Source organism: Prunus mume, linkage group LG4, assembly GCF_029339155.1.
Source record: "Prunus mume cultivar Tortuosa linkage group LG4, ASM2933915v1, whole genome shotgun sequence".
NCBI lineage: Eukaryota > Viridiplantae > Streptophyta > Magnoliopsida > Rosales > Rosaceae > Prunus > Prunus mume.
Window position 1 is genome coordinate 8,947,097 of NC_142701.1, and position 27,028 is coordinate 8,974,124.

General features: G+C 36.6%; 4 protein-coding genes across 4 annotated transcripts; 3 read left to right on the top strand and 1 right to left on the bottom strand.

The window, feature by feature from the left end:
• LOC103328165 (Ribosomal protein L30/L7 family protein) lies at positions 1 to 3,464 on the top strand. The gene is made up of 5 exons (XM_008230559.3): positions 1 to 346; positions 930 to 1,027; positions 1,118 to 1,255; positions 2,740 to 2,842; positions 2,951 to 3,464. Exons 1-5 carry the CDS (start codon positions 161 to 163, stop codon positions 3,164 to 3,166), a joined length of 741 nt encoding a protein of 246 aa, XP_008228781.1. The 5' UTR covers positions 1 to 160; the 3' UTR covers positions 3,167 to 3,464.
• A 70-nt stretch (positions 3,465 to 3,534) lies between these two features.
• Positions 3,535 to 8,050, top strand: LOC103328163 (uncharacterized). Its single transcript, XM_008230556.3, has 2 exons — positions 3,535 to 4,620; positions 7,060 to 8,050. The coding sequence occupies exon 1, from the start codon at positions 4,031 to 4,033 to the stop codon at positions 4,367 to 4,369; it is 339 nt and encodes a 112-aa protein (XP_008228778.1). The 5' UTR covers positions 3,535 to 4,030; the 3' UTR covers positions 4,370 to 4,620; positions 7,060 to 8,050.
• Positions 6,712 to 9,695, bottom strand: NIP6;1 (NOD26-like intrinsic protein 6;1). The gene is made up of 5 exons (XM_008230558.2): positions 9,330 to 9,695; positions 8,888 to 9,112; positions 8,574 to 8,768; positions 7,739 to 7,800; positions 6,712 to 7,283 (listed from the first exon to the last, which is right to left on the bottom strand). Exons 1-5 carry the CDS (start codon positions 9,567 to 9,569, stop codon positions 7,082 to 7,084), a joined length of 924 nt encoding a protein of 307 aa, XP_008228780.2. The 5' UTR covers positions 9,570 to 9,695; the 3' UTR covers positions 6,712 to 7,081.
• Positions 9,696 to 22,926: 13,231 nt separating this feature from the next.
• GOS11 (golgi snare 11) lies at positions 22,927 to 26,774 on the top strand. The gene is made up of 5 exons (XM_008230543.3): positions 22,927 to 23,217; positions 24,462 to 24,701; positions 25,430 to 25,597; positions 25,952 to 26,065; positions 26,477 to 26,774. The coding sequence occupies exons 1-5, from the start codon at positions 23,179 to 23,181 to the stop codon at positions 26,588 to 26,590; spliced, it is 675 nt and encodes a 224-aa protein (XP_008228765.2). The 5' UTR covers positions 22,927 to 23,178; the 3' UTR covers positions 26,591 to 26,774.
• Positions 26,775 to 27,028: the final 254 nt, after the last annotated feature.

Here is a 27,028-nt window from a genome sequence, read left to right on the forward strand (position 1 = left end):
AACACCACCACTTTAAACCCTAGTCAGCGTCTTCTCCTCTCCCTCAGCGTCTTCTCTCTCTCTCTCTCTCTCTCTCTCTCTCTCTCTCACTCACGTCTTCTCTGTAGATTAAATTTCTGAATTTTTTTTTCCTGGGTTTGTGTGGTTGAAGAAGAGGGTCATGGGGGATGAGATGGCAGATAAGATGAAGTATGTAAATGAGGTTATATTGAAGAGAAGGAAAAGCAATGAAGAGCTGGCTTTAAGGAGGAAAGAGCAGTTGGAGCAGAGGAAGTTTAGGTCTCAGAAAAATAAGCAAGAATTTATTAAGAAACCTGAAGATTTCGTCAAAGAGTTTCGCTACAGGGTAAGCCATTTGCTCTTTTTCGTAATTTATTTGTAAGCGGGGTATTGTTAAATTTCATGGTTTTCCTTTGTTGTATTTGTGCAAAAGAAAATCAAATCAACAAGTTTGAATTTGAGGATCATTCTATCGTTGTATGTAAAAGAGGGTATTACCCTTTAGGTGTTTATCTTAAGTGCCCAAATGTTGTAAGTTGCTGTCTTTATGCTCGAGTTCTTCGTGAGCCTTTGGAAGGGGATTGATCTAGCAATCGGCTTGCTTATAAAGAAACTGTCAAAGGAAGCTTTGATATGTACTTATAATTGTGATTTTGGTCTAAAGATTGGGTTTTGTTTATAAATAATGTTGAAGTTTGAGATATTTGTAGAGCACTTCCTCTCTAGATTTTGGATTTGAGAATAACGTGTTAAAAACTGAAATGATTTTATATGGTTAAATTTGTAGTAATTGGAGTGTGTTATGCTAGAATTGCGAACTTGAGATAGATGGCTCTTATAAGCTAGTTTTTCTATCTGCAACTTCATTTGCATATTCTGTCTAAATTTTGATGTAGTCCTTGATTGAAAGTATCTGCTGTTTTTATTAGGAGATGGACCTCGTCCATATGAAACACAGGTTAAAGAGAAAAAGGCCAGAATTGGAGGCAACTAACTCACAGCTTCTTTTGGTCATTCGCATACAGGGGTGGGTTTGCAATTTAAGATGATGAGTTTTTGTTTTGCACTTTATCTTTATCTTGAACTTCTATTTCTAATTTCTTTTCTTTTTTTTCAGGAAAAATGACATGCATCCTACTGTTAGGAAGACCTTATACAGCCTAAGATTGAGGAAGATTTTCAATGCTGTCTTTGTGAAAGCAAGTGATGCAATAATAGAGAAGTTGCTGAGGGTGCAGCCGTATGTTTCCTATGGGTAGGGTGTTGAACATCCTTCTATTTTTCTAATTTTTTGCCAGCAATTCTAAGAGTTTAAATGCATTACAAGACATAACGGCATTCTCATATAAATTCATGATTTGCATTCTGAATTGAGCAATAGTTGATTTTCTGTGATAGACAATAAGTTATTCAGATTTTTTAATGTTTGCCAATTTTTTTGATTGAGCCTTAAGAATTCTGCCATTGTTGTGTTGGGACTTTGTATTTAGATGTATCTGAGGTCTCCTTGTTGCTCTTCTTATATCAAACTTTTTACGCTTCATGTGTGACCTTAAGGCTTAACGTTCTACAAATGCTTGCATGCTATGTCAAGAACAAAGTTGGAACCTGTCATCAAGCACATAACTAACTATAAGTTAAGAACTTCAGTATCTGCAGGGGAACCGAAACCGGACTCTCGTTAACATTCACATTCTGATGGATATCAGTGGACTTTATAGAAGTTTTCAGTGCCCATGTATATTCTAAGAGATGCAGTTATATATAGAAGTTTTTGTGTACTCTATGTTTTCTATCTATTTACTTGTCAATTCCCATATTGTGTCTGTTTTGGAACTGTTTAATATTTCAAACCTTGAAATGTCCATTGTTTGTTAGGTTTCTTCTCTAATAATTGAGCCTTGGTCTTGAACATTTATTGGGTTCTTTGAGGCTGTCAAAGTTCAAAGAAGCCTTATAATTTATGAGGAAAGAACAAAGTCTTTTACGTTAATAGCTGGGGATTGTCTACAAGTTGGGTAGGATCGATATACATACGAGTTTGTCTGTGGCTTTAGGAATCTTATTCTGTCATTCAGTCTTATCTTTGGCCATATCTGTTTATAATGTATGGAGCAATTGTTTACTTAATTGCATGTGAGCATAAGCTATTGCGGTATCTTTTGTTATGCTTGTGCCGATATATATTGTGCCCCTTAAGTTTTTTCGTTTCCTCGTTCATATAAAAATATTTCTGGTTAGACAAGGAGGTGCAGAGGGTGTTCAAGCTAATAAGGAGGATTGAATACAGGTCTAGGGATATTTCATTTCAAACAGAAATTCCGCATACGGTCATTGGTGCTTTTTACAATCTTGAGCAGGGAGTTCTATGGTTACTAAGATTTAAGATTCAATCATCAAGTTAAAAGTTTTATACTTTTTCTATTCTTTGACACCAAGTGGCTGAAATCCTTTCATAGTTAATATCTATTTTGTCATCTCTAATGTCTTAGTCCTAGGATTTCATTTTTTTGTTGTTCCAGTACTTGAACTACAATGTTGAGAAGTATAGTTGTTTTTGGTAGTCACATGGCTAGACAACATTCACTATAATTCCCCAAATCTAAATTCATCAATCTTTTGAATTATATGGATATCCTGTTCAAAAGATCCAGCAATCAATAATATTTTCACCCATAGTGTTGCCTGTATACTGACCAATGCTTCATGGTTATGATGATATTTTGCATGTTTTCGAAGGTATCCTAACCTTAAGAATGTGAGGGAGCTGATTTACAAGAAGGGTTTTGCAAAGATAGACAAGAAGAAAGTTCCTCTGACAGACAACAACCTTATTGAACAGGTAGTGGATAATGTCTTGTTGAATGTTGGGCATAATTTACAAGTCAACATCTTTTTTAACAAGTTTTAAATATGCATTCATAATTTTCACCCATCTTTTATCTGGCAGGAAATGGGGAAGCATGATATTATATGCATAGAAGATATAGTGCATGAGATTGCTACCATTGGCCCACATTTTAAGGAGGTTACCAGTTTTCTATGGCCCTTTGTGCTCAACAAGCCAGAAGTAGGACTAAAAGGGTCAAAAATGGCATACAAGGATGGTGGAGACGCAGGCGATCGTGAGGACAAGATTAATGAACTAATTAGCAAGATGAATTAGCATGAGAAGAACCGGGGTCTCAAGATAAATTATTTTGGTTTAATGAGGATTGCAGTTGTATTCTCTTTTCATATACAAGAACAGTGTTGTATGATGTCTTGATGCAGTAAAAGTAGTCAAATGTTGAATTGTTCTTAGTACCCATTTTTCATTGCTTCCACCCAAGTTATGTTTGGGGTTAGGGTTAAAAAGAAAATGTCCATCTTCGACCCAAGTTATGTTTGGTGATTGAGATTGGGTTGGATTATGAGGTAAAGTTGAATTGCAAGGTTGTTGCTCCCTTTTGTCCAAGTTCAAATCCTCCTCATTGTATATTAGATTAAGGGCAATGATTTCCCCTTATTTTATCCAACACTCCTTTTAGTTATAAAAAAGGAGTGTAAGTGGATAAAATAGGAGAAAAAGGAGTGGGGAAATCACCACTCTAGATTAATTATCAAAAAAATATTTGTTTATGTTTGAAGACTGAGATTGGATTGTATTGGATTGGATTGGATTATGAGCTAAAGTTGGATTGAGATGGATTGGATTATGAGGAGATGGATTACAATTGCAAGGTTGTTGCCTTCTTGCACTTAAAGTTCGAATCCCCTCACTGTAGATGAGATTAATTATAAAATAGAATAAAAACTTTATTTGTGTTTGACGCTGAAATTGGATTGGGTTAAGGTAAAGTTGAATTTCAAAGATCTCTCCTTTAACCCAATTCGAATTCCAAACCGGAGTTAATTTTCCAAAAGAAACAAAGGTAACCTCGTAGGGAAGAGCGCCTGGCTTTGAGCACAGTGTGATCAACAAATAAAAGGGCAGAAGATTCAAACTTTCTTCCGAACCAAACGCCACAATATTTCTTCGAAACTCCAAATGGACGACAATGACCCGTGGTTAGCCCCAGACAAGCTTCACCATGTTCTCTTCTGCTTCTCTTTCACCCTCCTCTTCTCCACATTAGCCGCTCGAACCCGGTATCCGTTTCTACGTCGTCACTCTATTCGGGTCGGATCCATTCTCTCTCTCTTAGCCGGCGCAGCCAAGGAGTTCGCTGACGAGCTCGGGTTCTTCAGGTCCGCCGGAGCCTCCGCTAAAGACGCCGCCGCCGATATCCTCGGCGTCCTGATCGGTTCCATTGTGTTATATTTGATTAAGTACACGACACGACCCGAGAATGAGACGGGTCGAATCAAAGAGGTTTCGATGGTCTGATCGGGCTTTTGGGTCAGTATGGTTAATGGGGTTGTCTGGTTTTTGAGGAACATTGGTGGGTTTGGGTTAGTCGGGGTGGTTGAAGAAGAGGAGCTTGTTTGGATGGTAAGAGAGTGTGGGAAAAGGCAAGAAAGTGGAGATTTTGAGTTTGGGATTGGGAGAAATTAAGAAGCTTCCACTCAAGTGAGGCAGAAGTTAGGAAAAAAAAAATGAGGCATTTCGCAATCATTCAAGCAATTGGTTAACTTTAGGTAAGGTTTTTTTCAAATAACTTTGTTAAATCCAATTTATGTTTCTTTGAAATGCTGAACATGTAATGTAGGATAAAAGCCATATACGCTGATTTGGTTGTTCTTTATACCTCTGATTAAACTATCGTAGTTGGCAATATGCTTACTTCATTTGCTTTTACAATTTACAATCATTTCTTGATTGATCTTGTTCACTCCTAAAAGCAGGTTAGCTTGAGCATCTGAAAAGCGCTTTTGTTCAATTGAGTTTATTGTGGTTTCTGTAAGATGACCTCCAATGTTGGGATTTATCTATCTTTTGTGTATGTCCAGGCTCCAGGGCGTGTGTTGCATTTACTTTTGTCATCTCCTCAATGTATTGAATGAATTTCTTACATGGTTTAGCACGGAATAAGACATATAATAGTGGAATATGTTGCCATAACTCTTACTTAACCAGAAAAATTGGGGAATTGAAACAGATAAATTGGGTAGAAATGCTTGTTTAGTTGAAGGGGGAATAGTAAGAGTATCGGTATAAGAGGTATGAGTTTGTTTATGCGGATGGACCCTTTCTCATTCTCATTGGAAAATTGGGACAGACCTTCTTTGTGGCTTCATTCAAATCGGAGTTTTGGGTGGAGCCTTCTTTCATATTTATGCGGATTGGAAGGAAGAAGGATTCCTGTGTGCTACAAAAGTTAAACATAATAAGTATGTATGACACCCGATTTATGTCGTTGAAAAAACTAGTTATGGTTCTCCAAGTGCATGGGAAGTATTGGAATTTCCAATATTTAACATATATTTTAAACTTTCAGATATATCAAACTAGAATCTTATGTCTGTATAGATTACGTGAGTATTGTTGTTGCTTTAGGATATGAGAATGTGTACTCCTGTTTAAGTATCTATGTTATGTATGTTTGTTCCTATTTGTTAATCCATTAGAACTCCTAGGGGATTTCATTCGATATTTTTGGCTACTGAAAATGAGGGCTTTAACATTAGAAAGTCATGAAGTTATAGTGAAGGAGTTATTTCTTTAATAAGTTGAAGATAAATCTGTCTCCTTGTCAGTATGTACTGCTTGTTGTTGACTTGTCATGTTAATCTATGAAAGATTAACTTCTGTAGCAGTTTGGATGATTGTCAAGTGAGACGGAATCACAGTATACGAAGATATTGGTTTGATCATACATTTTTTGCAGCATAAAATCAATAGTTATATGGAACAGGAAAGCATGTTGGCAAGGTTGTTTGATAGCTAATTTCTTGCTAATTTATGCTGTTTCTTCTTTGATGTGATCTTTTCTACTGCCCTTAGGTTATGAAGCAACAAGTAAATACAATTCAACAAGTGAACACAATTCTAACTCTCATGCTACCTCCTCATAGGTTTTTCACTAACTTGAATGGGATGACATATTTGCACTGTGGTACTGAATTGTTTACCTGAGGAACTACGATGATACGTTTTCTGTTGGTCATTCTGGATTGTCCCTGGCAAACTTCAGCTTGTTTCAATTTTCTTGTATAAAACTTTTGTTTGAACCGTGATTGTTTACTTTAGTGACGAAACATTTTGCATTTTCTGTTGCGTTTGGATGTTTTGCACCTAGTGCTTTACTAAAAGTAACTGTACTTTTTTCTTTTATTACATTTTTTTCTCTAATTGCATGCATGGTATTTATGTTACATACGCATGTTATATAGGTATGCACTTGTATATATTTATGTGTGTGTATGTGTGCATTCCAAGCTCAGAAACTTTGAAAGTGAAATCCAATATAATCATGTGAAGGGAACCATTTTCGGTGTTGGTGTTGGTGTCGAAAATGGAAAAGATGCATTCACTGGGGCCTAGGCAAAAGGGCTCCTTATTGAGTTAGTGAGCTGTCATTGTAATTTTCCATGAGCTTATTTACATGTCAATTGATGGCACATGCTATTTATGCTAAAATTGAAAAATGAGATTAAAATGGAATTTTGCATTTCAACTTTGAAGGGGACTGGGGAGAAATATGACAGAAGATAGTAAATTTCAGTCCTTCATGCACATTAAGTGATTACTGGGATTTCGGGAAAGAATGAAACCGGTGAACAGCTATATGCTGGAACTCCTTGAAAGCTCTATTTTCTCAAATCTTATTTTAAGAAAGGACTACAATAATTTTGTTACCTAGTTTCATATATTTATGCTGACAAAGGTCAATTCTGCTCTGCCCCCGTCACACCGAAAAAAAAAGGTGTCAATTTTCATCTTCATACTCTTTTGGTTTGTAATTATCTTCTTTCTTAGAGGGGAAGAGGAGAGGATCTCTATCTTGGCTAATTATTAATACAGACTATTTCATTTCTATATATGATGTATGTACCCGCCAGAGCTCATCATGCAACTGTATTTTATCTCCCTTCCTGCATTATGTCCTGATGTGGGCTTCTGGATTATTGATGTAGGTCTGATGATAATGTTGATCGGTCATCTTCTGAAGCTCCTTGTTGAAGGCTTTTCAATATGGTCACCATCTTCCTCGGGCAGCTTGACAGCTGTATAGGTTCCCGCCCCAAAGAGTGCCCCGAGAAATGGTGCAGTGAGGTAGACCCATATGGCTTTGTAGTTGTTTGCAGCTATGGCTGGCCCTAATGTTCTCACTGGGTTCATGGAAGCTCCTGTTGTTTCCCTGCACATAGTTGAAAATTAAAGAAAGTTTCAAGATACCATGCTGAAATAGTACTATTCTTGAATAATTCTTTGAGCAGTATGACTTCCCTTTCATATTGACTTGCTGAATTCATTTTTCTACATAGAATTTAGAACGTATTTAATTCATCGTGCCTGTGAACTGTATTCTTAGTGTATCTCAAGGACTTGGTAGAGGTCCTTTCAGATAAATAGATGCACTCATATAGAATCATGGGTTTTGCTAGGACCAGTCGCTCGAGTACACGCAGGTTGTTCATGACTGTTGATCAAATGTGGGTCCCACAATGATCAACGACCAGAAATGACTCACCGTGCACGGAGGACTTGACTGTACCATAGCTCATACATTCGTTATTCAGCCAACCAGCCGAAAGTGAGATTTTGCAGTAAAATAGGTTGGGGTTGTAAAATAGGTTGGGGTTTCTGACATACCCAGCTATGAGTATGTTAAGCATGACAGTTGCTCCCACCGCGATTCCCGCCAATTCTCCCACCTGCATGTTGTTCAAAATTTTGACCAAAATCAGTCATGTTAGGTTAGGAGATTCTTTGCACTTTTTTTTGGACTGATTAGTGAATAAAATACAATGTGAAAGGTGACATCTGATACATAATTTTTACCGAAAGGCTTATCTAGTCCTTGTCTGGAGATGTGTTTCTACTTCTAAGTTGACATTGGTAGTTGGTTCTAGGAAAGATACTTGAACTGTGATAAAACAAATTTTAATATTTATTCATTGGAAATTGGACTTGTGGAGGCCCCATCCCCCCAATCTAGCTAATCTTCATTGACTCTTGTCTCATGCATTTTGTTGATGAACATATTTTAAAATTGGATTGGATTTCCTGTCTCCTGGAAAGTCTTGTGAAGATGACAGAAAAACTGGAAGAAATATACTTATTTTAAACCAGCCTAAATATCCAATCTCTTAAGAATATAAAAATAAGGCAAAATGAAAAAAAAATAAATATAAAAAAAAATTCCTATATCATTATGCCAGCAGCTCCCCACAAAGCTGAATCTCCAAAAGAAATTATTTCAAAAGAAAAGAGGCATAATAATGTTATAATATTTGCTTCTCTCACATAATTGTATTAGAATGATCGAACCTGAAAATTTCTTATTACCAAAACCTCTATTTAAAAAAAAAACATACAAGTGCTAATTACGGACCAACTGGTTTAACTCACGATTGCAAACCTATATTTTTTTAAAATTAAGTTTCACATTCAAACACATTATTGCTACATGAAAAGGAAGACTTACAGCTCTAGTGTCGGTGGCCACAGCAGTGACAACAAACATGAGGTTGAAGCTAATAATGAATTCCAAAGCAAAAGCCTGGCCATAGCTTCCTGAAGGAACTGTAACTCCACCACCCATTATGGGGTGAAAAATAACCTTCAATGCAAATGCAGCACAGATTGATGCCAAAACTTGTGCTCCAACATAAACTGGCACCTGCCAAACCAAACCAACAAACCCAACAAATTATTAGCCCAAGAATTCAAAGATCTAAAAAGACTGGCATTTTGGTAATTAAATACAGATGCAGTTTTCTTGTCTTCCTAGCAGCTCACATGCTTCCATGAGAAGTGCTTCAGTGCAGCAAAGGCAATGGTGACGGATGGGTTGAGGTGGGCCCCAGAGATGTGGCCTGTTGATAGAATCACAATCATAACAGCTAGGCCAGTGGAGGCTGCAAGGCCTATGAGGGTTTCTGAGCCTTGTGTCTTCTGGTTCATTATGGCTGTGGCTGTTCCAGCAAAGATCAGTATGAAAGTGCCCAAAAATTCAGCTCCTACCTGATTTTGGCACCAACCCAACAGAAATCACACATCAAAGAAAAATGGGTTGGTCTTAAAATTTCACATTTGATGCATATTTCTTCACAATATCATGCCAAGACTTCACTTTTTTTTTTTTTTTTTTTTAAACGAAAAAAAGGAAGGCAACATGAGATAGGAGATTTTGGGTTTATGTTAGAAAAGCTCTCTCTCTCTCTTCTTTTTTGTGAATTACCTTTCTTGCAAGTGAGACAGGAGGGTGAGGCAAAGCACAAGAAACTTTAGGCAATGTGCCTTCTTCCAAAGCCCAATCTTCAGCAGTGAAGCATCTGCTGCAGCTCTTGAGGAGTGATTTCCTACCAATCCCACTGCTTCTGTGATCTGCCTTGAACCCACCAAAGAGAGGAGCCCCAGGAGTGCCTGGTGTTACAGGCGTTGAAGGAGCTGATAGAACTTCCTCATTATTATTGTCCATTTACTTCCAAAACAAAACAAAAATAAAAAGGTACAAAAGGTGTGAAACAATAAATAAAAGTTCAGAGATAAGAGGAAACTTCAACTTTCTGTTTCACTTGTTTGTCTCTCTCTCTCTCTCTCTCTCTCTCTCTATGTGTTCATGAGCGTGAGTGAGCTCTGATTATATAGTATTAAGTTGGTTGACTTAGAGAATCCCAAGGGAAAACAAAAAGGGAGTTTATAAAAATAATTATAAAAAAAGGTAAGAAAAGAAGTAAGTGGTTATGAGGGAAGTGGACGTTGGGACACTCAGATTTGATTTATTTACTAATAAAATGAGGTAAGTGTAGTTTTCATTTTTACTTCAAAATAATGTAAATTCAATGTCTATATTAAGCTCAATAATTGTGTAAGCCAAACCGCCATATTTGGATGTGCAGTGCATGTATTGCATTGTGTGGTTGGGTAAATTACAGGCAATTTGTTTGATATGCTTTTACTCTCATATGATTGCCACGTGAAGAGATAGCAAAGATTATGCGCTTTTCGATAGGCAGGGATCCATTTGGCCAAACTCAGGGATCCATTTGGCCAAACTCATCAAACCCGTCTATTCTAAGTTCTAGATTGGTTTGGTTTGGTTTGGTTTTGACTAAGAAAAAAATTAAATAATTTAAAATCAAACTCAATCATGATGGTTTGAATTACATGGAAGGAGGATTTCTCATACATACGCACATACACTACTATGATGCCATGAGAGTTGAGCGCAGACCTTTAATCTGCAAGTCAACGCCTTTTCCACAAGAATCGACCTGTTGGTGAAGTTATTGATCTTAAATAGTAAGTATATATATATATATATATATATATTTTTTTTTTTGGGTCATTCGTTAGGGAGGGAGAGGGAGAGTCTTATTGGGATTGCATCAAGATTGTCTCCTAAGTGAATCGAACCGTGTGCACTTAGGGTTTGACCCACTTTTCTGCTGTGGTGCCACCCCATGTGCAACTATATTATTATTTAATTTTGAAGTTTGATGTCATGTTAAATGTTAGGATGGTTTGATATAGTAAGTTACGAAATTTTTTGTTGTAATATGGCTAACAAAGTTGAAGAAAATGTGAAAGAAAAAAGGATTGGGCTTATGACCAAATCGCCCAAGTCAAACCCTCCAAAATTGGTTTGATTTGGTTTAGTTTTCTCACTTGTTTGTATCAAAACTAAATTGAACCAAATTGTTCTGGTATAACTGGTTCGAACATGATTTTTCAATAAAATCAATTCAGTTCAAATTGTACCCACCCCTACTTTTAAAAATCCATCTAACATTATTTTCTTCGCCATTTTTCTATCCCATATTCGATTAAACCAAGGTTTTTATTTAAAACTGCCTCTTTTTGTTTTTCTTTTCATAAAGGGAATTGAATCTAGATCTACCTTCACTCAATCTAAAATTATGAATTGGAAAGTTTAAATTTCTAAACCATAAACCAGTTGAGCCAAACCTCTTCTACAACAGTCACTTTTTACCTAGAGTGAAAAGAAGCAAGTGGATCACTATTATAGGAACAGCTTAAATTTCCCCTTCCCCCAACTAATTAATGAAGATACTTAGCTAGCTTTATTATTTTATAGCTTCCTTCTACCTTTGATAAGTTAATGTGTGCGATCACCTTCATAATTAAGTCAAGCAACATGCTTGTGGGACATGCTTAAGCTATCTGAAGCATATGCATCACTCAGTACATGTATGTATGTCTCTGTGTCACGTTATTAAATCACTCACTAATTAAATACTATTAGAAAGCCAAAAAATTCAAGACTGATGCAGAGAATCTTTGGTAGTGAGCAGCAATAATATTATATACATATATCCATTCAAATAATAATTATATATTTATATTTATTAATACTGGCTATATAAATAGGCAATGACGGAACAAGAAATTTTTCAAGGGTGTGTTAAATTTTTGTTGTTGTTGTTGTTGTTGTTGTTGGTTGGTAGTATGGAAGATATATATAAGGGTTAATGACCTAAATGGTCCTCCAACAATTGCTTCAGTATCATTTTGGTCCACCAACTAAAATTTTCAATTCAAACATCCTTAAATTTTTTATTTTGTACCAAAATGGTCTATCCACAAAGTCTGTGTATTATTTCGTGAAATCAAGGGACAAAACCGTATTTTTAGGTGAGTATCCTCTTGTAAAACGACCAAGCCAACGTTGGCCACATGATTGCCTTCAGAATCCTCCACGGTTGGCCATGGATTCGGTAGGTATCAGACTCCACCGCCACGGATGGGTACTCATTGCGCGGCTCAATGACGTTTTCCATTGTGCTGTTGACAGGGAGGCCGATACTGCTAGCATCTCCTTTGTTATTTAATAATTTCGTAGTGCTGCTGGTGTGATCACTTTGTTGGAAGGTAGGGAAATGGAAGGCTAAAGGAGTTGCACAAGGGGTTAACAGGAGCAGATCAAGAAAGAACTTTGGAGAGTGCAGTGTGATGATGACAGCCATTTTTGTTTATGGGGAAGAGAGTTTGGAGCTCTACGAAAATAGAGCAGATTGCAGAGCTAATTTTCCAATTAAAAACAAGATTTTCAGCTAGAGGACTTAGACCTGGTCGATTGACCTCTATGCGAAAGTGTTCCGAAACTAGGGACACCAGGACTTTCAGCCTTTGTTTCTGCTACTTTTCTTTGTTTCTTATGGGAACTTTTTTTGATGTTCAATTTCAAAATCCGATTGCCACAAATTTTCCCAGAAAACACTTGAATTTAGCACCCAATCTTTAAGAAGAGCATCCATCCATTAAGCAAAACACGCCCACTTTACTTTTCCATGAAAGGAATCCACTTTCGATATTATAACCTTTTGAGTTTTGAAAGCGCCGGTGATATCAAAAATGGCCAACCTTCTTTCTCTTTTGAGATCACAAACATACGAAAAATATAACAAAAGGTATGCATGACACCAGGAAAGCAGACCTATAAAAGAAGATTTGTTTTAGAATTACCCAAATTTTCACCAAATCATTGTATGATCACACTCCCATATCCCCAAATCCAACAAGAAAGCTCTCCAATTGCACGACTCCAAAGAGCTTTCCTTTCTCAGATCACCTAAAAATACGATTTTGTCCATCGATTTCACGGAATAATACACACACTTTGACGGATGGACCATCTTGATGCAAAATAAAAAGTTTAAGGATGTTTGAATTGAAAATTTTAGTTGGTAGACCAAAATGATACTGGAGTAATAGTTGGGGGACCATTTAGGTCATTAACCCTATATATAAACAATGAGAACCCCCATATGTAATCTGGGGATTCTAATTTTACTCAAGGCCCTCGAAAGTGGGCTGACGATGTAGTTCTTGGTGAAGTTTTGACAATACTTCAAGGTGGTTTCCAAGAAAATGTTAGAAAATTATAATATTTATATTTAATTTTTTAATAATGGAATGGAAATTAAATTGTAGGATTCGTGACTTTAAGTACATGACTTTTACGAATTGGTATGTATTAATTGTGAATAGTCATGTTCTTAATCGAGGAAAAATAAAAAATTATTTATTTTATTTATGAATATTATAATAATACTTAATGTGAAAAGTTGCATTGTTTCATAGAAATTGAAATATTGCACTTCTTGGTTTTTTTTTTTGGTCGAAATCAAGTTTCATTGAATAGAAGGTCAAAGCTAGATTACATCAAAATAAACTCAAATAATTGAGTTCACACGAAATGCAATACAAATAGACATAGAGCCCACTACAAATAAAACTAACAAAGTGAATAAAGCACACATAAAGCGCCAAGATCCCACATAAAGACAAAAAGCCCACACAAGGCAAAAGCCCACAAAACACAACACAACTTTAGGAAACCCTAACACCGTTAACAGGTATGTGCCACACAATTCTACAGCCACAAGTCGTGCCACCATAGCAAGTCAACAACCACCAAAGCAAGTCAACAGCTACCAAAGAGAAACCAATAGCCAATAGAAAATGGTGGTGAGCAAGTCACCTAAGCAACACCTAGTAGGAGTAGCGCTACCATAATCCAAGTAATAAGTGCTATTTTTACTTTAAGGGCATCCCAAACTCCATCAATTCCACCGATGATAGACAACGGAAGAAACATCTGTGGAGTCAAGGAGCCGATGATACTAGTTAAGACCAAACGATGTGACACAACCTCCAACAATGAGGAGAGAAAATGCATTGCAGAAACCTATAAAGAACACCAGAAAAATAACAATGAGGCCTTGACAGGCTAAAAGATGAAACAAATTAAACTTAAATAAAAGAAAAAAAAGAAAAAGAAAGAAAAGGTGAAAAGGAACCGCTCTGCAAAACCGAGCAACAACTCGAAAATGGAGAAAATTGGGGGGAGGGGAGAGGAGAAATGGAAGATAGAGGAGAAGGCAGGAAAATAGGGTGAAGGAGAAACTCAGAAAGAAAGAAAAAAGAAGGAAAGGAGAGAAAAGGACAACAAAGCAAAAGCAATAAAACGGAATAAAAGGTAGAGAGAAGAAAAAAGAGAGGAGAGGAGGGGGGACGAAGGAGAGAGGGGGAGAGGGAAACTGAGAAGAAAGAGGGAGAAAAAGAACCAAAACGAAGGAGGAAAAGGGCGTTGGGGGGGGTGGGAGGGAGGGAGAGAGGAAATGAGGAACAAGGGAGGCAAGATGGGGAGGGGAGAAAGGTCAGTGACCACTTTCTCCCTGGTAGCGCTAGAAGAGAGGGAGCTAGGGCTAGGGGAAGTTTGAGAGCTGGCTAGGGAGTTAAGAAGTGGATTTCTTCCTAAATTACCATATAAGGCACTTCTTGGCTTAAGTTGCATTGTTTCATAATAATTGAAATATTGCACTTCTTGGCTTATAGATGCAACATGAAAAGACATATTTGTTGATATTTTTTAGTCGCATCTTTTCTGAACAGAGGCCTTGTTGCCTATAAATAGAGAAGGTCCATTAACATTTCATTGATCCAATTGTTATCCAACAATAGTAGTTTTTAGAGCATTCATAGCATTATATTTTTAGAAATATAGTGAGTTAGTAAGAGAGAATTCATACACAAGTTTGAGTTCGCTTTTCTTGGGGATTGTAGTGTTACTTCAACAAGAAGTCGATTATTGTATCCTGGAAGACTTTTGCCAAGCAAATCCTAAAAGCACCTGTGAGGAGGCAATTTTGTCTTAAGGAGATAGAACCAAGTTCTAGACTTGATCATCTGCAAAGTATTCTTAACATTTATCTTGTCGATATTTTATTGTATTTATTTTGAATTTATAATGAAGTTTTATTTTTGAAATTCTGTAAATATAGCAATTATTTTTGTATTTTTACCAACAGAAAATGCATAATATATATATATATATATATATATATATATATATTATCGATCTCTTGACTACAGTGGTCCAAGAGATTTGTGGTCACTCACCGTTAGATATAAATATATATTCTTTTATCAATGGAGTTTTATAAAAACAAAATTGTTATTAATTAATTTATTATTTTAAGAAAACATTTCAGATTACATTTCTTCTCTTTTATCAGTGGTTCTCTTTGTTATCTATAACAGCCTTTTTATTCAAAAAATTATCAAAAAAAGGTGGTTTTACATTATTGCGGGTCGAACATGGGTGGGGCTTGGATTTCAATGCCTCGTCCATGCCCGCTACATCTCAAGCTCTTTGATCTTGGTTGGACCATACTTGAGCTGAAAATTCTAATTTTTGTTGTTGTCAAAGTTAGGTAGGGGGAGGGAGGAAAACTCACACACACGACTACCACGGGGAGTTGAACCCAGTATCCCTTGGGGCCTAGCATTCTTGCTGGCACAATTCCGGCAAGAGTCAATCCATTTAGAGTTTGCCCACTTAATAAACAGGATGTGCCGGGTGAGTCCATTTAAGAAAATCATCAATCCCGGTTTGAGTCCACAGCCCTAGCCTATATGGGATTGGGTCGTGCTCGTGTTGGGCCACTAAAAGGGCCGATATGGGCCCATGCCAAATTTGACATATATATTGCTTTTGTTTTTGTAATTTTTTGTTACATCTTCATTTAAATCTTTTTTACAATTATGTATATACTAAAAAGATTTCTTATTTGTTGAAAAAAATAAATTATTCTTTGGGTTTTAAAAATTGAAACTTCAAAAACAAAATTATTATTTTATATATAAAGAAAACATTAAATTTTAATATATATTATTAGAGAAAAGAAATAGACTTAAATTTAAGATATAAATATAAAAATATTATATAATATTTTTCTCTAAAACAAATATAATTTAATAAATGAACTTTAAATGGGCCGGTTTGGCCCATTGGACCTAATTACCTAGTCTCGGCTTGCCCAATGATACGGGCCTTGTCGTAAGCTGGTCGTGCTCGGATCGGCCCGGTCCATTTGAGACCTCTAGTCCAGCTTTGAGTCCAAGACAAAATATGTGCAGGAGGGGCCCAAAACAGACAATTTCTTGCTAAGAGAGTGGACTATGTGTATTGCCTGGACTCAAACAACTCTGTCCTCCAAACCTACACTCAAAATTTGAGTTCGCACACTTGATTAAATTGTTTAAGGATTTAGAATCTCTAAATCAAAATCTTATCACCAAAGAGCGCCAAAGTAATGATGAGTTACAGAAAGCTCGTAAAGAATTAATAGCAGTACGTGCTTCTTTTTCCTCTGTATTTGGGACTATACTGATATTATAATTATCTCTGAACTTTGGAACGTCAAAGAAGGAAGGAAAGCCACACTGAAGAAGGTTATCAGTTATATCTTAAGCAATATAAAGACACTCAAGCGAAAGAGAACATGAGGCGAAGGTGAGTCTTCCCTTATTATTTTAAAGTTACAGTTTCTCCAGATCTTCTATTTGTTTTGCTATAGTTTGGGCTGATTGTTAAACCCAACAATCTACATATTCATGATTGCCTTGCCACATTCACTTTGAAACAGGAAGGATTTTAGTGTTTTATTTGTTTATCTCTTCCTTCTACCAATGATAAGCTTTCAGTTTTGTCTATCATAGAAGCTTAGTAGAAAGACATGCATGTGTTTTGCTAGTAACAACAGGATTATTGGCAGTTTCATTACACAGTAATTTGATGAGTTATACAGTAATAGAGAGGTTGAAGAATGCTGGAGGATCAAAATTGGAGACACTAAAATTTCACTTATAGCTGTGGACAATATAGGTTGTGGTGAAGGATAATAGTTGACAGAAAAAGAACTTTTTCAATCTGTGTCCAGTAGAATTGAATAACAGTTGTCCTGTTGTGTAGGGCTGCTTCTGGTGTTCTTGCATGACAAAGTTTGTGGGGGAACTACTAAACGAAGTTCCTCAGGTTTTGGTTGTTTACTTTGCCATGTCACAATTTACTTCAGTTCATTTTATCTCTATGCATCTCGCGCAGCTTCAGCGTATTGTTGTTGCAAACACTCAATTGCATTTAGATGACCAAGACTAAGAATCTCGAGCTTCGAGTAAAATATCTGCATATAGAATCAACTGTCGGACAAGCTAAATCAAAACCATTCCCTGAACCGTCATTTATGTAGACGAACATCTTGTTAAGGTTTTTCTTACTCTGTGATGTTCATTATGCTAGGCAATGGTAGCAAAAGTGGAAGACTAAATTTGGATCAACTGGTTGGATGGCAAGACCATTATTTTCATGGGGATTCCTCTTATGGATGCATGCTATGACAAGAACCTGCTTTAGTTGGATTAGTTGTGAGTGCTATTTAGCACTCGCTTTTGCTATCGGTTTCATCAGCTTGTGTATCTGTAGTTTACATTATTGAATCCAGTTCGGTGATTGGCCATGCCCTTCCCAACCGAATGTGTTTGGGCTAACATTGTAAAACTCGGGCCAAGCTTGATATGATGTTTTAAGCCACGGGTTAGCCCGATTGTACGGACGGGCTTAGACTCGCCCATTTTTGTAAATGGTTGGCCCTAAGCCATGCTTTTCTCAGCCTTGGCCCAACCCTAAATTACAATATTTTGTGTTGTGCTTTGTGTTTTCAATTTTTCTTAATTTAGTTCAATCTTTCTTGCAAAAATGCATACGTTTCAAGTGGCATTTAGATGGTGTGAGGGTGCCAATGGGTCTAGTTTAGTGGAAAATGATATTGACTTACAGACCATACAAGTAGTCTCAGGTTCGGATTCATGTAGCATCTTGTTAGTGTGTGGGAAGCATCTCTCCCTCTTATAGTTTAGGGCCTGTTTGATAACCATTTCAATTTATTTAGTTTTTAGTTTTCAATTTTTGTGCTAGAGTATAGAGGAAAAAGAAACCCTAAAGGCTAAACCCTAAGTTTTCTCGAGGTACCCGCATCTCCAAGGCAAATGTTAAACAATTTGATAGCTCAATTTGCTTTATGTTCTAATTCAACAGGTAAATCTAGCGTATATAGGGACATACCAAGAGGTGATTTGTATGTGTATGCCCACAAAGCATCAGTTAGTCTTAATGACCAATCCTTCTGAGTCAGATTTACCATCTTTTCCAAAATTTGTTTGATTTTCCTGTTTGCAAGTTTAGCTTGACCACTTGTTTGTGGGTAGTATGGACTGAAAATCTTATGGGTGATCCCGTATCTTTTCATCAACACTTCAAATGGTCGGTTGCAAAAATATGATCCTCCATCACTGATGATCACTTTAGGAGTACCAAACATGGACAATACATTTTCTTTCAAAAATTTCACACTTGTACCAACAACCCACATATGTACCCGTAACTAGGGGTGACAATTTTTGATACAACCCGTTTCACGCCTCGAAACCCACAAAAAAAAATACGACACGAACCAGTACGATTAAAAAACAGGTTATTTTAGAGTCAACCCGCCAGTGACCCGTTTATAAAAGGGTGGGTTTCGGGTCAATCCGCCAACCTGCTAAAACACCTATTTAACATGTTTATTAAACTGGTCAACCCGCCAACCTGCTAACCTCCTAAAATACCTACATAACTTGTCATCCCGATAAAATACCTATGTAACCTACCAACCAGACACCTGTTTAACCTGTTTATTAAACAGGTTAACAAGCTAAAATACCTACATAACCCACCAATCCTCTAAAATCCCTATGTAACCCACCAACTCATTTCTTTGTTTTTTCTTCATTTTCTTTATTTTTTTAAAATATTTTTTATTATTTCTCATTCTCAATCTTTATATACAAAGAGAGGATTATTTTATATAAAAAAGGAAAAAAAAGAAATTACTTGATTAATTTAGCAAAATTTAGATTTATTTTTATTTTTTTATTTGCTACCACTTGGTGGGTCAACTCGACATGATTCGAAACCCGTACTTCGTAACCTAACCCAAATGTTCTCCACAACACCACCACCACTACTCCAAGCCCAGACTTTCCCACGCCACTACTACTACTACTACTATGAGTGGTGGCTTGCGTGGGTGAGAGTAGTGGTGTTGTGGGTTGGAGTGGGTGGGAGGGGAAAAGAAAGGATGATTATGGGGTTAAAGGCAAATTGATAAAGGATTTTTATTTTTTCCTATTTTCAACTCAAAAATACCCCTGATGACAGATCTCGACCCAAATTCCACTTTGGAATCTGAGCCGAACCTTGTGCGTGTTCGACACCTGGCAAGTGCTAAGCATAATTGACCAAATTGCCCTTCTAACAAAAACTAAAATTAACCTCAAGTTTGACTTGTGCATAGTCTCCCTTATAAATACTCGTTTCCCAAAAAATTTCCACCTGTACGAAAAATAATTTATAACCACAATCATTTAACATGCACAAAAATGGAATTCATGCAATCAAACATATGTCACATACCAAAGTCCAAAGATACTGACATGATAACATTCATGACAGGCTAAGCAGAAAAGGAGGTGTACAAATAAGTTGGGCTGATATATACACCACAACCGCCACTTAATGCAAATATTATCATATTAGGCTCACAAGTGAGAATGATAATAAAGAATTTATAAACTTCCCTCAAATTTCGAACTTCTCAACCAATCACTAACAACCTCAACAAGATTTCGAGCATAAAAGAAAGACCTCAGTTACTAATATAAATTTTAAAATAATAAACATATAAATTTCAGAATCTCATTGGCGTGAAACAAACTTTGCGACCTTATCATGACATCAGGCCTCTTTAAATCAAATAAATCGTTCTGCCAACTGAAATTGATCCCAACCTTTAAAACAACATAAGTATGTTAACAGATTTCAAAATAACTTAACTGAACAGCTTTTTATTTACCTAGTCTCGCGGCTGCACCTAGTAACTCTAGGTTACCTATGTACCCTTAACAAGGGATCAAGCAACATGTTGTTCTTTCTATGTGATTGCAAAACAATTCTAATTCTCATGTTAGTGACATGCTCACCATTATTCACAAGCTCTAAAGTATGTACTTTTCAACTTTCCCAATTCTCAAAACAGTTTATACTCAGCACATAAGTAGGCCACTCACTGAACTTACTCTAATTCATAAATCAATTTGTATATTATTGGCTTAAATTATATATATATAATAATAATAAAATAAAAATAAAAATAAAACCAACAAGCTCCGAAATCACTTTTATCCTTTCCTTCGAAACTCACATAAGGCTCATTATATATATATATATATATATATGTCAACAACTTAACTGGATTATATATATTTTCCTCTTTTACTTGTAAAAAAAACTCATCGCTTAAGAAAATAATGGTGAACTGTATAAAATCCTTAAAATTAGGAAATTCTCCATCATTGTCTCTTAATCATAGAATAGGTATTAAACTTTTACTCCAAAAATACCGAGATAATATCATCAATATTAGTTAAACATCTTATACCCAAATACTCTTCCACCTAGGCGTACCCCCATTCCTGATCCATCAATTCCATTAATACCGTCAATTCCAATATTATTCCATCAATTCTAATTATCTTGTCAGTTCCATCCTTGTAGGCCTTGGAAACACAAAGCTAACCAAGCCGCATTCCTTGCAGGCATCAGGAACACAAAGTCAACCCGAGCCGCAATCCTCGCAGGCCTCAGAGACACCAAGTTAACCCGAGCCGCAATCTTCACACCACACTGTTCAGCCATCCCTGAAATTCGTGGGGCATTATCAAAAATAACAAAACTATTTCAAGGCAACTTGGGGGGAGGGGGGGTGTTACTCCTGTGGTGGGTTTGAAAATCATATTCCACAAATCCATATTTCAAATCCTTTTTTCCAACTTCCAAAAAATCATTTCTCAACTACTTTTGAATTGACACCACATACTATTGAGAACTAGTGTCTATAATTCATCATTTTCAAACCACTGAGTATATATATGTACATGTACGTGTAGTTAAATATGTTCTTAGTTACTTAACTAATTTATTATTCACATCAAAAATTCATTAACAATCCATTCCCAACTCTTCACAACCAAGCTCAATATAATATCCCTAGAAAGAAAAGCGTTTACATAATATCTAATAAACATTTGAATACTCCAATATCACCCAAGCGTATACTTATATAATTCTCATAATAATAATAAGTAATTAAGTAACAAGATAAACTTCGAATATCATACCACCCAAGAATGTCATAAAACACTATAACATAAACTCGTAATTCAGACATAATCAAAATAGTTCACAGACAGTCAAGCCTCGTCTACACAGTCATTCTAACACTACGTGAAGGGCGATATTATCTTGGAAGACTCACGATCAACTGAGGGTCAAACTTTCTAAATTGGGTCAACTGGGCCCACGGGGCCCACAACCTCCAATTTTCGATCCAAGAGTGCTTATAGGTTCAACAAGATTTACTATATTTGCCCTACAATTTTGGTCCGAATCAAACAGTCGGATCGCTCATGATCCCACGATCGGACGGTTAATGTTTACCTAAACTTTAAATTATTGAAATAGGGTATCCGGGACTCTGATTCTAGATCTGTGAATCCCTATATGATCTCATAAGTGCCTAGATCAACATAGTTGAAAACCAAAATGATCCAACGGTTCGAACATCAAACTCGGATATTGCCTAATGCGATATCCGATCAACAGTCAAACGGTACCCAAAATGAAATCTGACAATACTGTCGTGCTCGAGACAACATGAAGATCAATTTAGGGCCAAGATGGTCACACAAACAGTGCTCACGCGTTGCCAGCGTGTGGGTGTCCAAATCGATTCCGACGATCGAAAAATCTCCAAACCGTGGGTCAAGATTTATACCTATATGATTATCACATAGAGTGGAGCAACTTTTGTTCTTAGACCTACCCAAAAAGTTGACGAAATTGGCCGGAATCGGAGGCAGAAAATCGGCAGATTTTCAATCGCTTATTTAACCCCATAAACGCAGAAATTTCTCTTATCCAACACAACCAGCAGCTAGAACGTCTTGAGAGGTTGAGAAAGCATACCTGGATCGATGGAAATGGTGGCTGGAAGTGCGAGAACGAGCGACTAATTTTTTGAAAAATCCGCCCAAATTTTCTTGATTTTCCGGTGGTATTTGCGATACCGTGGCGCAAAGGGTGGGTTGGAAGAGAAAGAGGTTGCATCCTTTTGAGACGGTGTCGCCCAAGTGGCGGTGTGGTGGCTCTTGGAGCCACTAGTTGGAGAGAAAAAAGGAGCGGAAGGGGGTCTGCTCGCAGAGAGAGAGAGAGAGAGAGAGAGAAAAATTTTGGTTTTAAAACCAGTTTCAAAAAATTACGATTTTTCCCTACTTGAATTTTGATCGTATCTCTCTCGTTACAACTCGGATTTGAGTCTACTACGTGTCTACGGACTCATCTCGATGTGCTCTAGCAACGGTGTAACTAAAATCCCCAAAGTCCTTTTCAAATAAAAAGTCAACTTTTAAACCATTAAAATATTCCGTGATAAATTGTCTTTTAATTGAACAAATTAATAATTAAATATTAATTTAGGTTCGGGTTATTACACTTGAGATGTTCTAAGAGGTGGGTCTCACAGTGGTCACATCAGCAGTTAACATTTGACCTCACAGTTTACTTAACAGAATGATTCAATTGGACAAGTTTGAAAATATTAGGGTGTAAATTGATAAAATTGAAACCCCGGAGGCCCATATTAAGAATGACCCCAAACCTCAGCGGGTCTTTTGTAATTAGGTCTTTTTTTAAAAATCTTGTAATTCTGATCTTGGGTTGGGACACACATACCATTTGTCTCTTGCTACGGGCACTCACCATTGAGAAGGACAATTTAGTCTTTTTATATTTACAAACAGAAGGACAATTTAGTATGAAAGGTACAACAGGGAGAAGCACATTTGGATCGTAGATATCGTCATGAATCTCGTTCATTTCCAACGCCTGGTAAGTCGTAATAAGCACGCCAAACTGCCGTTGAGAGCAGACCGCCTGTCTGCGTCTCCAAACAAACCCCAATTCCCTACCTTCTCAATATTCCATCTCTGAAACAAATCGAAGAAGACGACGAAGTAGACGGAGAAGGTTCGAGAAGGCACAAACTGACTGCGATTACAGAGACATAAACAAGAAGCGATTTTCAATTTTGAAAGATCGACCTCTGTTTTCGTGTGGGTGGAAAATGGAAGTGCCAAGCTCATGGGACGCGCTTCGCAAACAGGTACTATTTTTCTCTTCGTCGTTGAAAAATTAGCGCACAAAATTGACGATTTCTGTAGGATTTCTTCCTAATTCTGTTTGATTGATGAGAAAGTGCGAGAATTGAGATGAAAATCTGGACTTCTCTGGAAACTTGATTATTTTGTAAACCACTTAATCCTGAATTCTGTTTGGTTTTCGAGAAATTGCCTGGCAGAATTTGATATCAGTTGAATTCTGCAGCCGGTGCTGTTTGAGTTACTGGTTTTTTGTTTTGTTTTTGTTCAAGTTGTCGGCAGTAGGTGCATGAGATCAGCTTGCGTTTTTCTCCGAGTTTTCTTATGGTCAATTACTGGATTTGTGTCATGCGGTTTGTAGTTTGATGCGTTAAATTGAGAAATTCTTTCTATTCTACAAATGGAGAGTAAATTTTAGCTTTGATTCGAATGATAATTGCTAGTAAGAGAAAATTGATCGTATGGAAAAGAATATGAAAGGTTAAAGAGTTGTAGTTGAGTCACACTCAATTCCCCGCAGTTACTAGTTCTATTTGGTGGACAATAATGAAATTGAAAAAAATCGTAGTGAAAAGTTTCAACATAGCCTTCGTTATAAAAATTTTGACTTTGAAGACTTCTATTTCAAGTGAAATGTAGTGCAAAAAGGAGTTTTACCACCCTCTACTCGAAATGTGGTGCAAAAAGGACTTGAGGCACAGGTTCTTTATGATGCTAAACTATAAGATTTTCTAATTTCGTTGTGGGTTTTGATCTTAAGACATTATTAGGTAATGTGTGAATCAATCTGCATCTTCTTCTTTCAATTAAAAGACTCTACTAGTGCCAGATTCTATTGTTCCAAATCTTTCTTACAAGGCAGCATGACTTGCTTGGTCATATTAACAGCCATATAGCCCTACTGCAACGGTATTGGACCCTTTCCTCAAAAAAATGACTAGTCCAAGTCCAAGAGTTTTAGTTGTTTTTTTTTTTTGTTTTTTTTTGTTTTGTTTTTTTTTCTTTTGTACGGAGTGGCATTAGTTATTTGTTCAATGGTAATTGTTTACACCTCATAGAACATAATCACATGGGCTCAACCTAAATTGCAGGAAAAATTTCATTTTTACTGTAAAGTGCATGATCGTGCATTTGCTATGCTAATTGTTTTCATTGTTGCCTATTTCATGCACATTTCCCTTCATACTAACTCTGGATAGCTGGCAATTTTGTTTTCTTAATATGAATTTTTATCTATATGTAATTTCAGGCAAGGAAAATTGAAGCTCAGTTGGATGAGCTGATGCATTCTTATCGTAAGTTTGTCTCTGCAAAGGGTACTGCAAAATTTGACACTGCAGAGAATGATCTTGAATCTGGGATAGATAGACTATTAAAGCAACTGCAACAAGTAAATTCGCAAATGCAAGCATGGGTGTCATCAGGAGGATCAGAAATGGTTTCTCATACATTGACTAGACATCAAGAAATTTTTCAAGATCTCACTCAGGTATTCTGCCAATCTGGCCTCTTAATAATGCTGATAGGTGAACATTACATGGCAGTATTTAATTTTGTGATCCTTATCGTGTTAAGGTGTCTCAAAGGTGTTTTATGTTGCTTCATAGGCAAACAGGCATGGATGGATGCAGTTATGAGCTCTCATGCATCCTCATAGTTCTATTTGAAGTCAAGACCCTATGTTTTTAAGAAGGGATTTTTGTTACAGATCATTATCTAAATCCTTCTTCTTCATTTTCTTTTAACTGCAAGTTGTTAATATTTCAGCTTTATGGCTGCCTACCGTGCGGTTTTTTTTTTTTTGGATGAAGAACCTCTAGGCCCTGATTTGGTATGGCCATATTATTTCCATTTACCATTCCCCTTCTGTTTTAGAAATATGAAATTAAAGGAAAAGAGATGAGAAACTTTCATCTTTTTGTTCTGAGTTCAATGTGAATTCGAGAGCTTGAAAGTTTAAATATGGATGGTCAATTTTTCTGACCAAAGCCTCATTCTGAGCTCTACTTTAAGTTACAGATTTAATGTTACAATTATGTTTTCAACTAGATACCTTATGATTAGCCTCATGCTATATGCTGGAAAAGCAACAAACACCTTCAATTCGAAATTTTGTATAGTATTTGAATAATTTGTGCACTCTTTTGCCATAAAACCATATTCCTTAGACTAAGCCTAGCAGACTCTAACTTTTTGTTAGACATGATTGAAGTGCAGGAGTTCTATCGTCTCCGCTCCAGCTTTAGAGCTAAGCAAGAGCATGCTTCACTTCTTGAGGATTTTAGGGAGTTTGATCGAACAAGAGTAGATTTGGAAGATGTTGTTGGCTCTGCAGAAAATGCTCTCCTTAAAGAGCATGCTGCCGTTAGTCGAAGTACCGGACAGGTATGCTTATTAAAAAGCAGTTTTTTATTTATTAAAAAAAAACAAAAAACAAAAAAAAAAAAAACAAAAAAACAAAGAAGATATATTTCATTAGGCTTTAACGGGAAAGAAAGGAAACTTTTCTACTGCAACTCTGGTTTGCGTTAATAAATATTTGAGCCTAGGAAGTGAAAGCAAAATGTACCGTTCATGGAGGCACTTCTCTTAGATGATGATAGTCAGATTCCATGGTCAGGCTTTTTTATTTATTTACATCCCTTTCCTGAGGAGTGGCAAATGGAAATATCAGATCTACTGCATGATTAGCACTAAAATTGTGCTTTATATTGAGTTCCCAAGTCTATTCTGCTGCAGATGGATACTGTAATCTCTCAAGCCCAAGCAACACTCGGTACGCTTGTCCTTCAACGTTCAACTTTTGGTGGTATTAATTCAAAGCTCAGCAACATTGGCAGCCGCCTTCCATCGGTACGAAACTAGTAATTGTTTTGTGGTATTAGTTATTTCTGTGGAATTCCGGTGTCACTGTCAGTGTCACACAGGGTCAGTTATCAAAGGAAATCAATTGTTTCTGTTTTATATTTGAACTATGAATAAGAGTTATAAGATGCATGCAATGGCTTAATTGCAGAAAAGTAAGTCACCACCACAAAGTTCACTGAATGATTTGAAACCAAAGCACCAAAGCTAAATTTAATGAATCCTATATGCATGGAGGCTAAGAAAGTGCCTTGTACCAAACTCTGGTATATAAAAATGTTTATATGAAGGGTAATGCACAGAAAAGAGGACTTTAATTTAACTCTTTGAATGTGTAAATCTGTCATCTTACGATCTCTGTAGTTCTATTTATTGATGTTCCATGACTTGATGGCGCAGGTAAATCACATCCTCGCTGCTATAAAGCGTAAAAAGTCCATGGATACCATCATTCTTTCTCTTGTCGCTTCCGTATGCACATTTTTAATATTTATCTACTGGTTGACAAAGTGAGGATACGAGAGGAACTGGCATTTGTGTTGGTGGTTCATGTGTAAGTGAGAAAGAGAACCAGTTATGATTTTTTCTTTTAATTTTCTCGAGCGAACCAGTATTACTGTAAGTGATTTGTTTCATAGGAGTACGAAACAACAATTTCAATGGATGCAGGCATTCCAGGCTCTTGCATGTTCCTTTATTGGGTTTGAGTGTCAATTTTAGTTTCGAATTTTCAGCGGGTTACAGCATGGCACTGGCGTAATATGTAAGTGATTGGATGTATTAGTACATAATTTTCTTCTCCAGAAATAGTTTGTGTTTCTTTGTCATGAATAATATCGCAGTCCGTGGCGGGGTGTGCCCAGTCGAAAGAGATGGAAGCATAGTTGTATGAACTTTTGTGAAGGAAGCCAGCACCACACAGAATGAGAAACCTTGTTAGATATGTTTTCC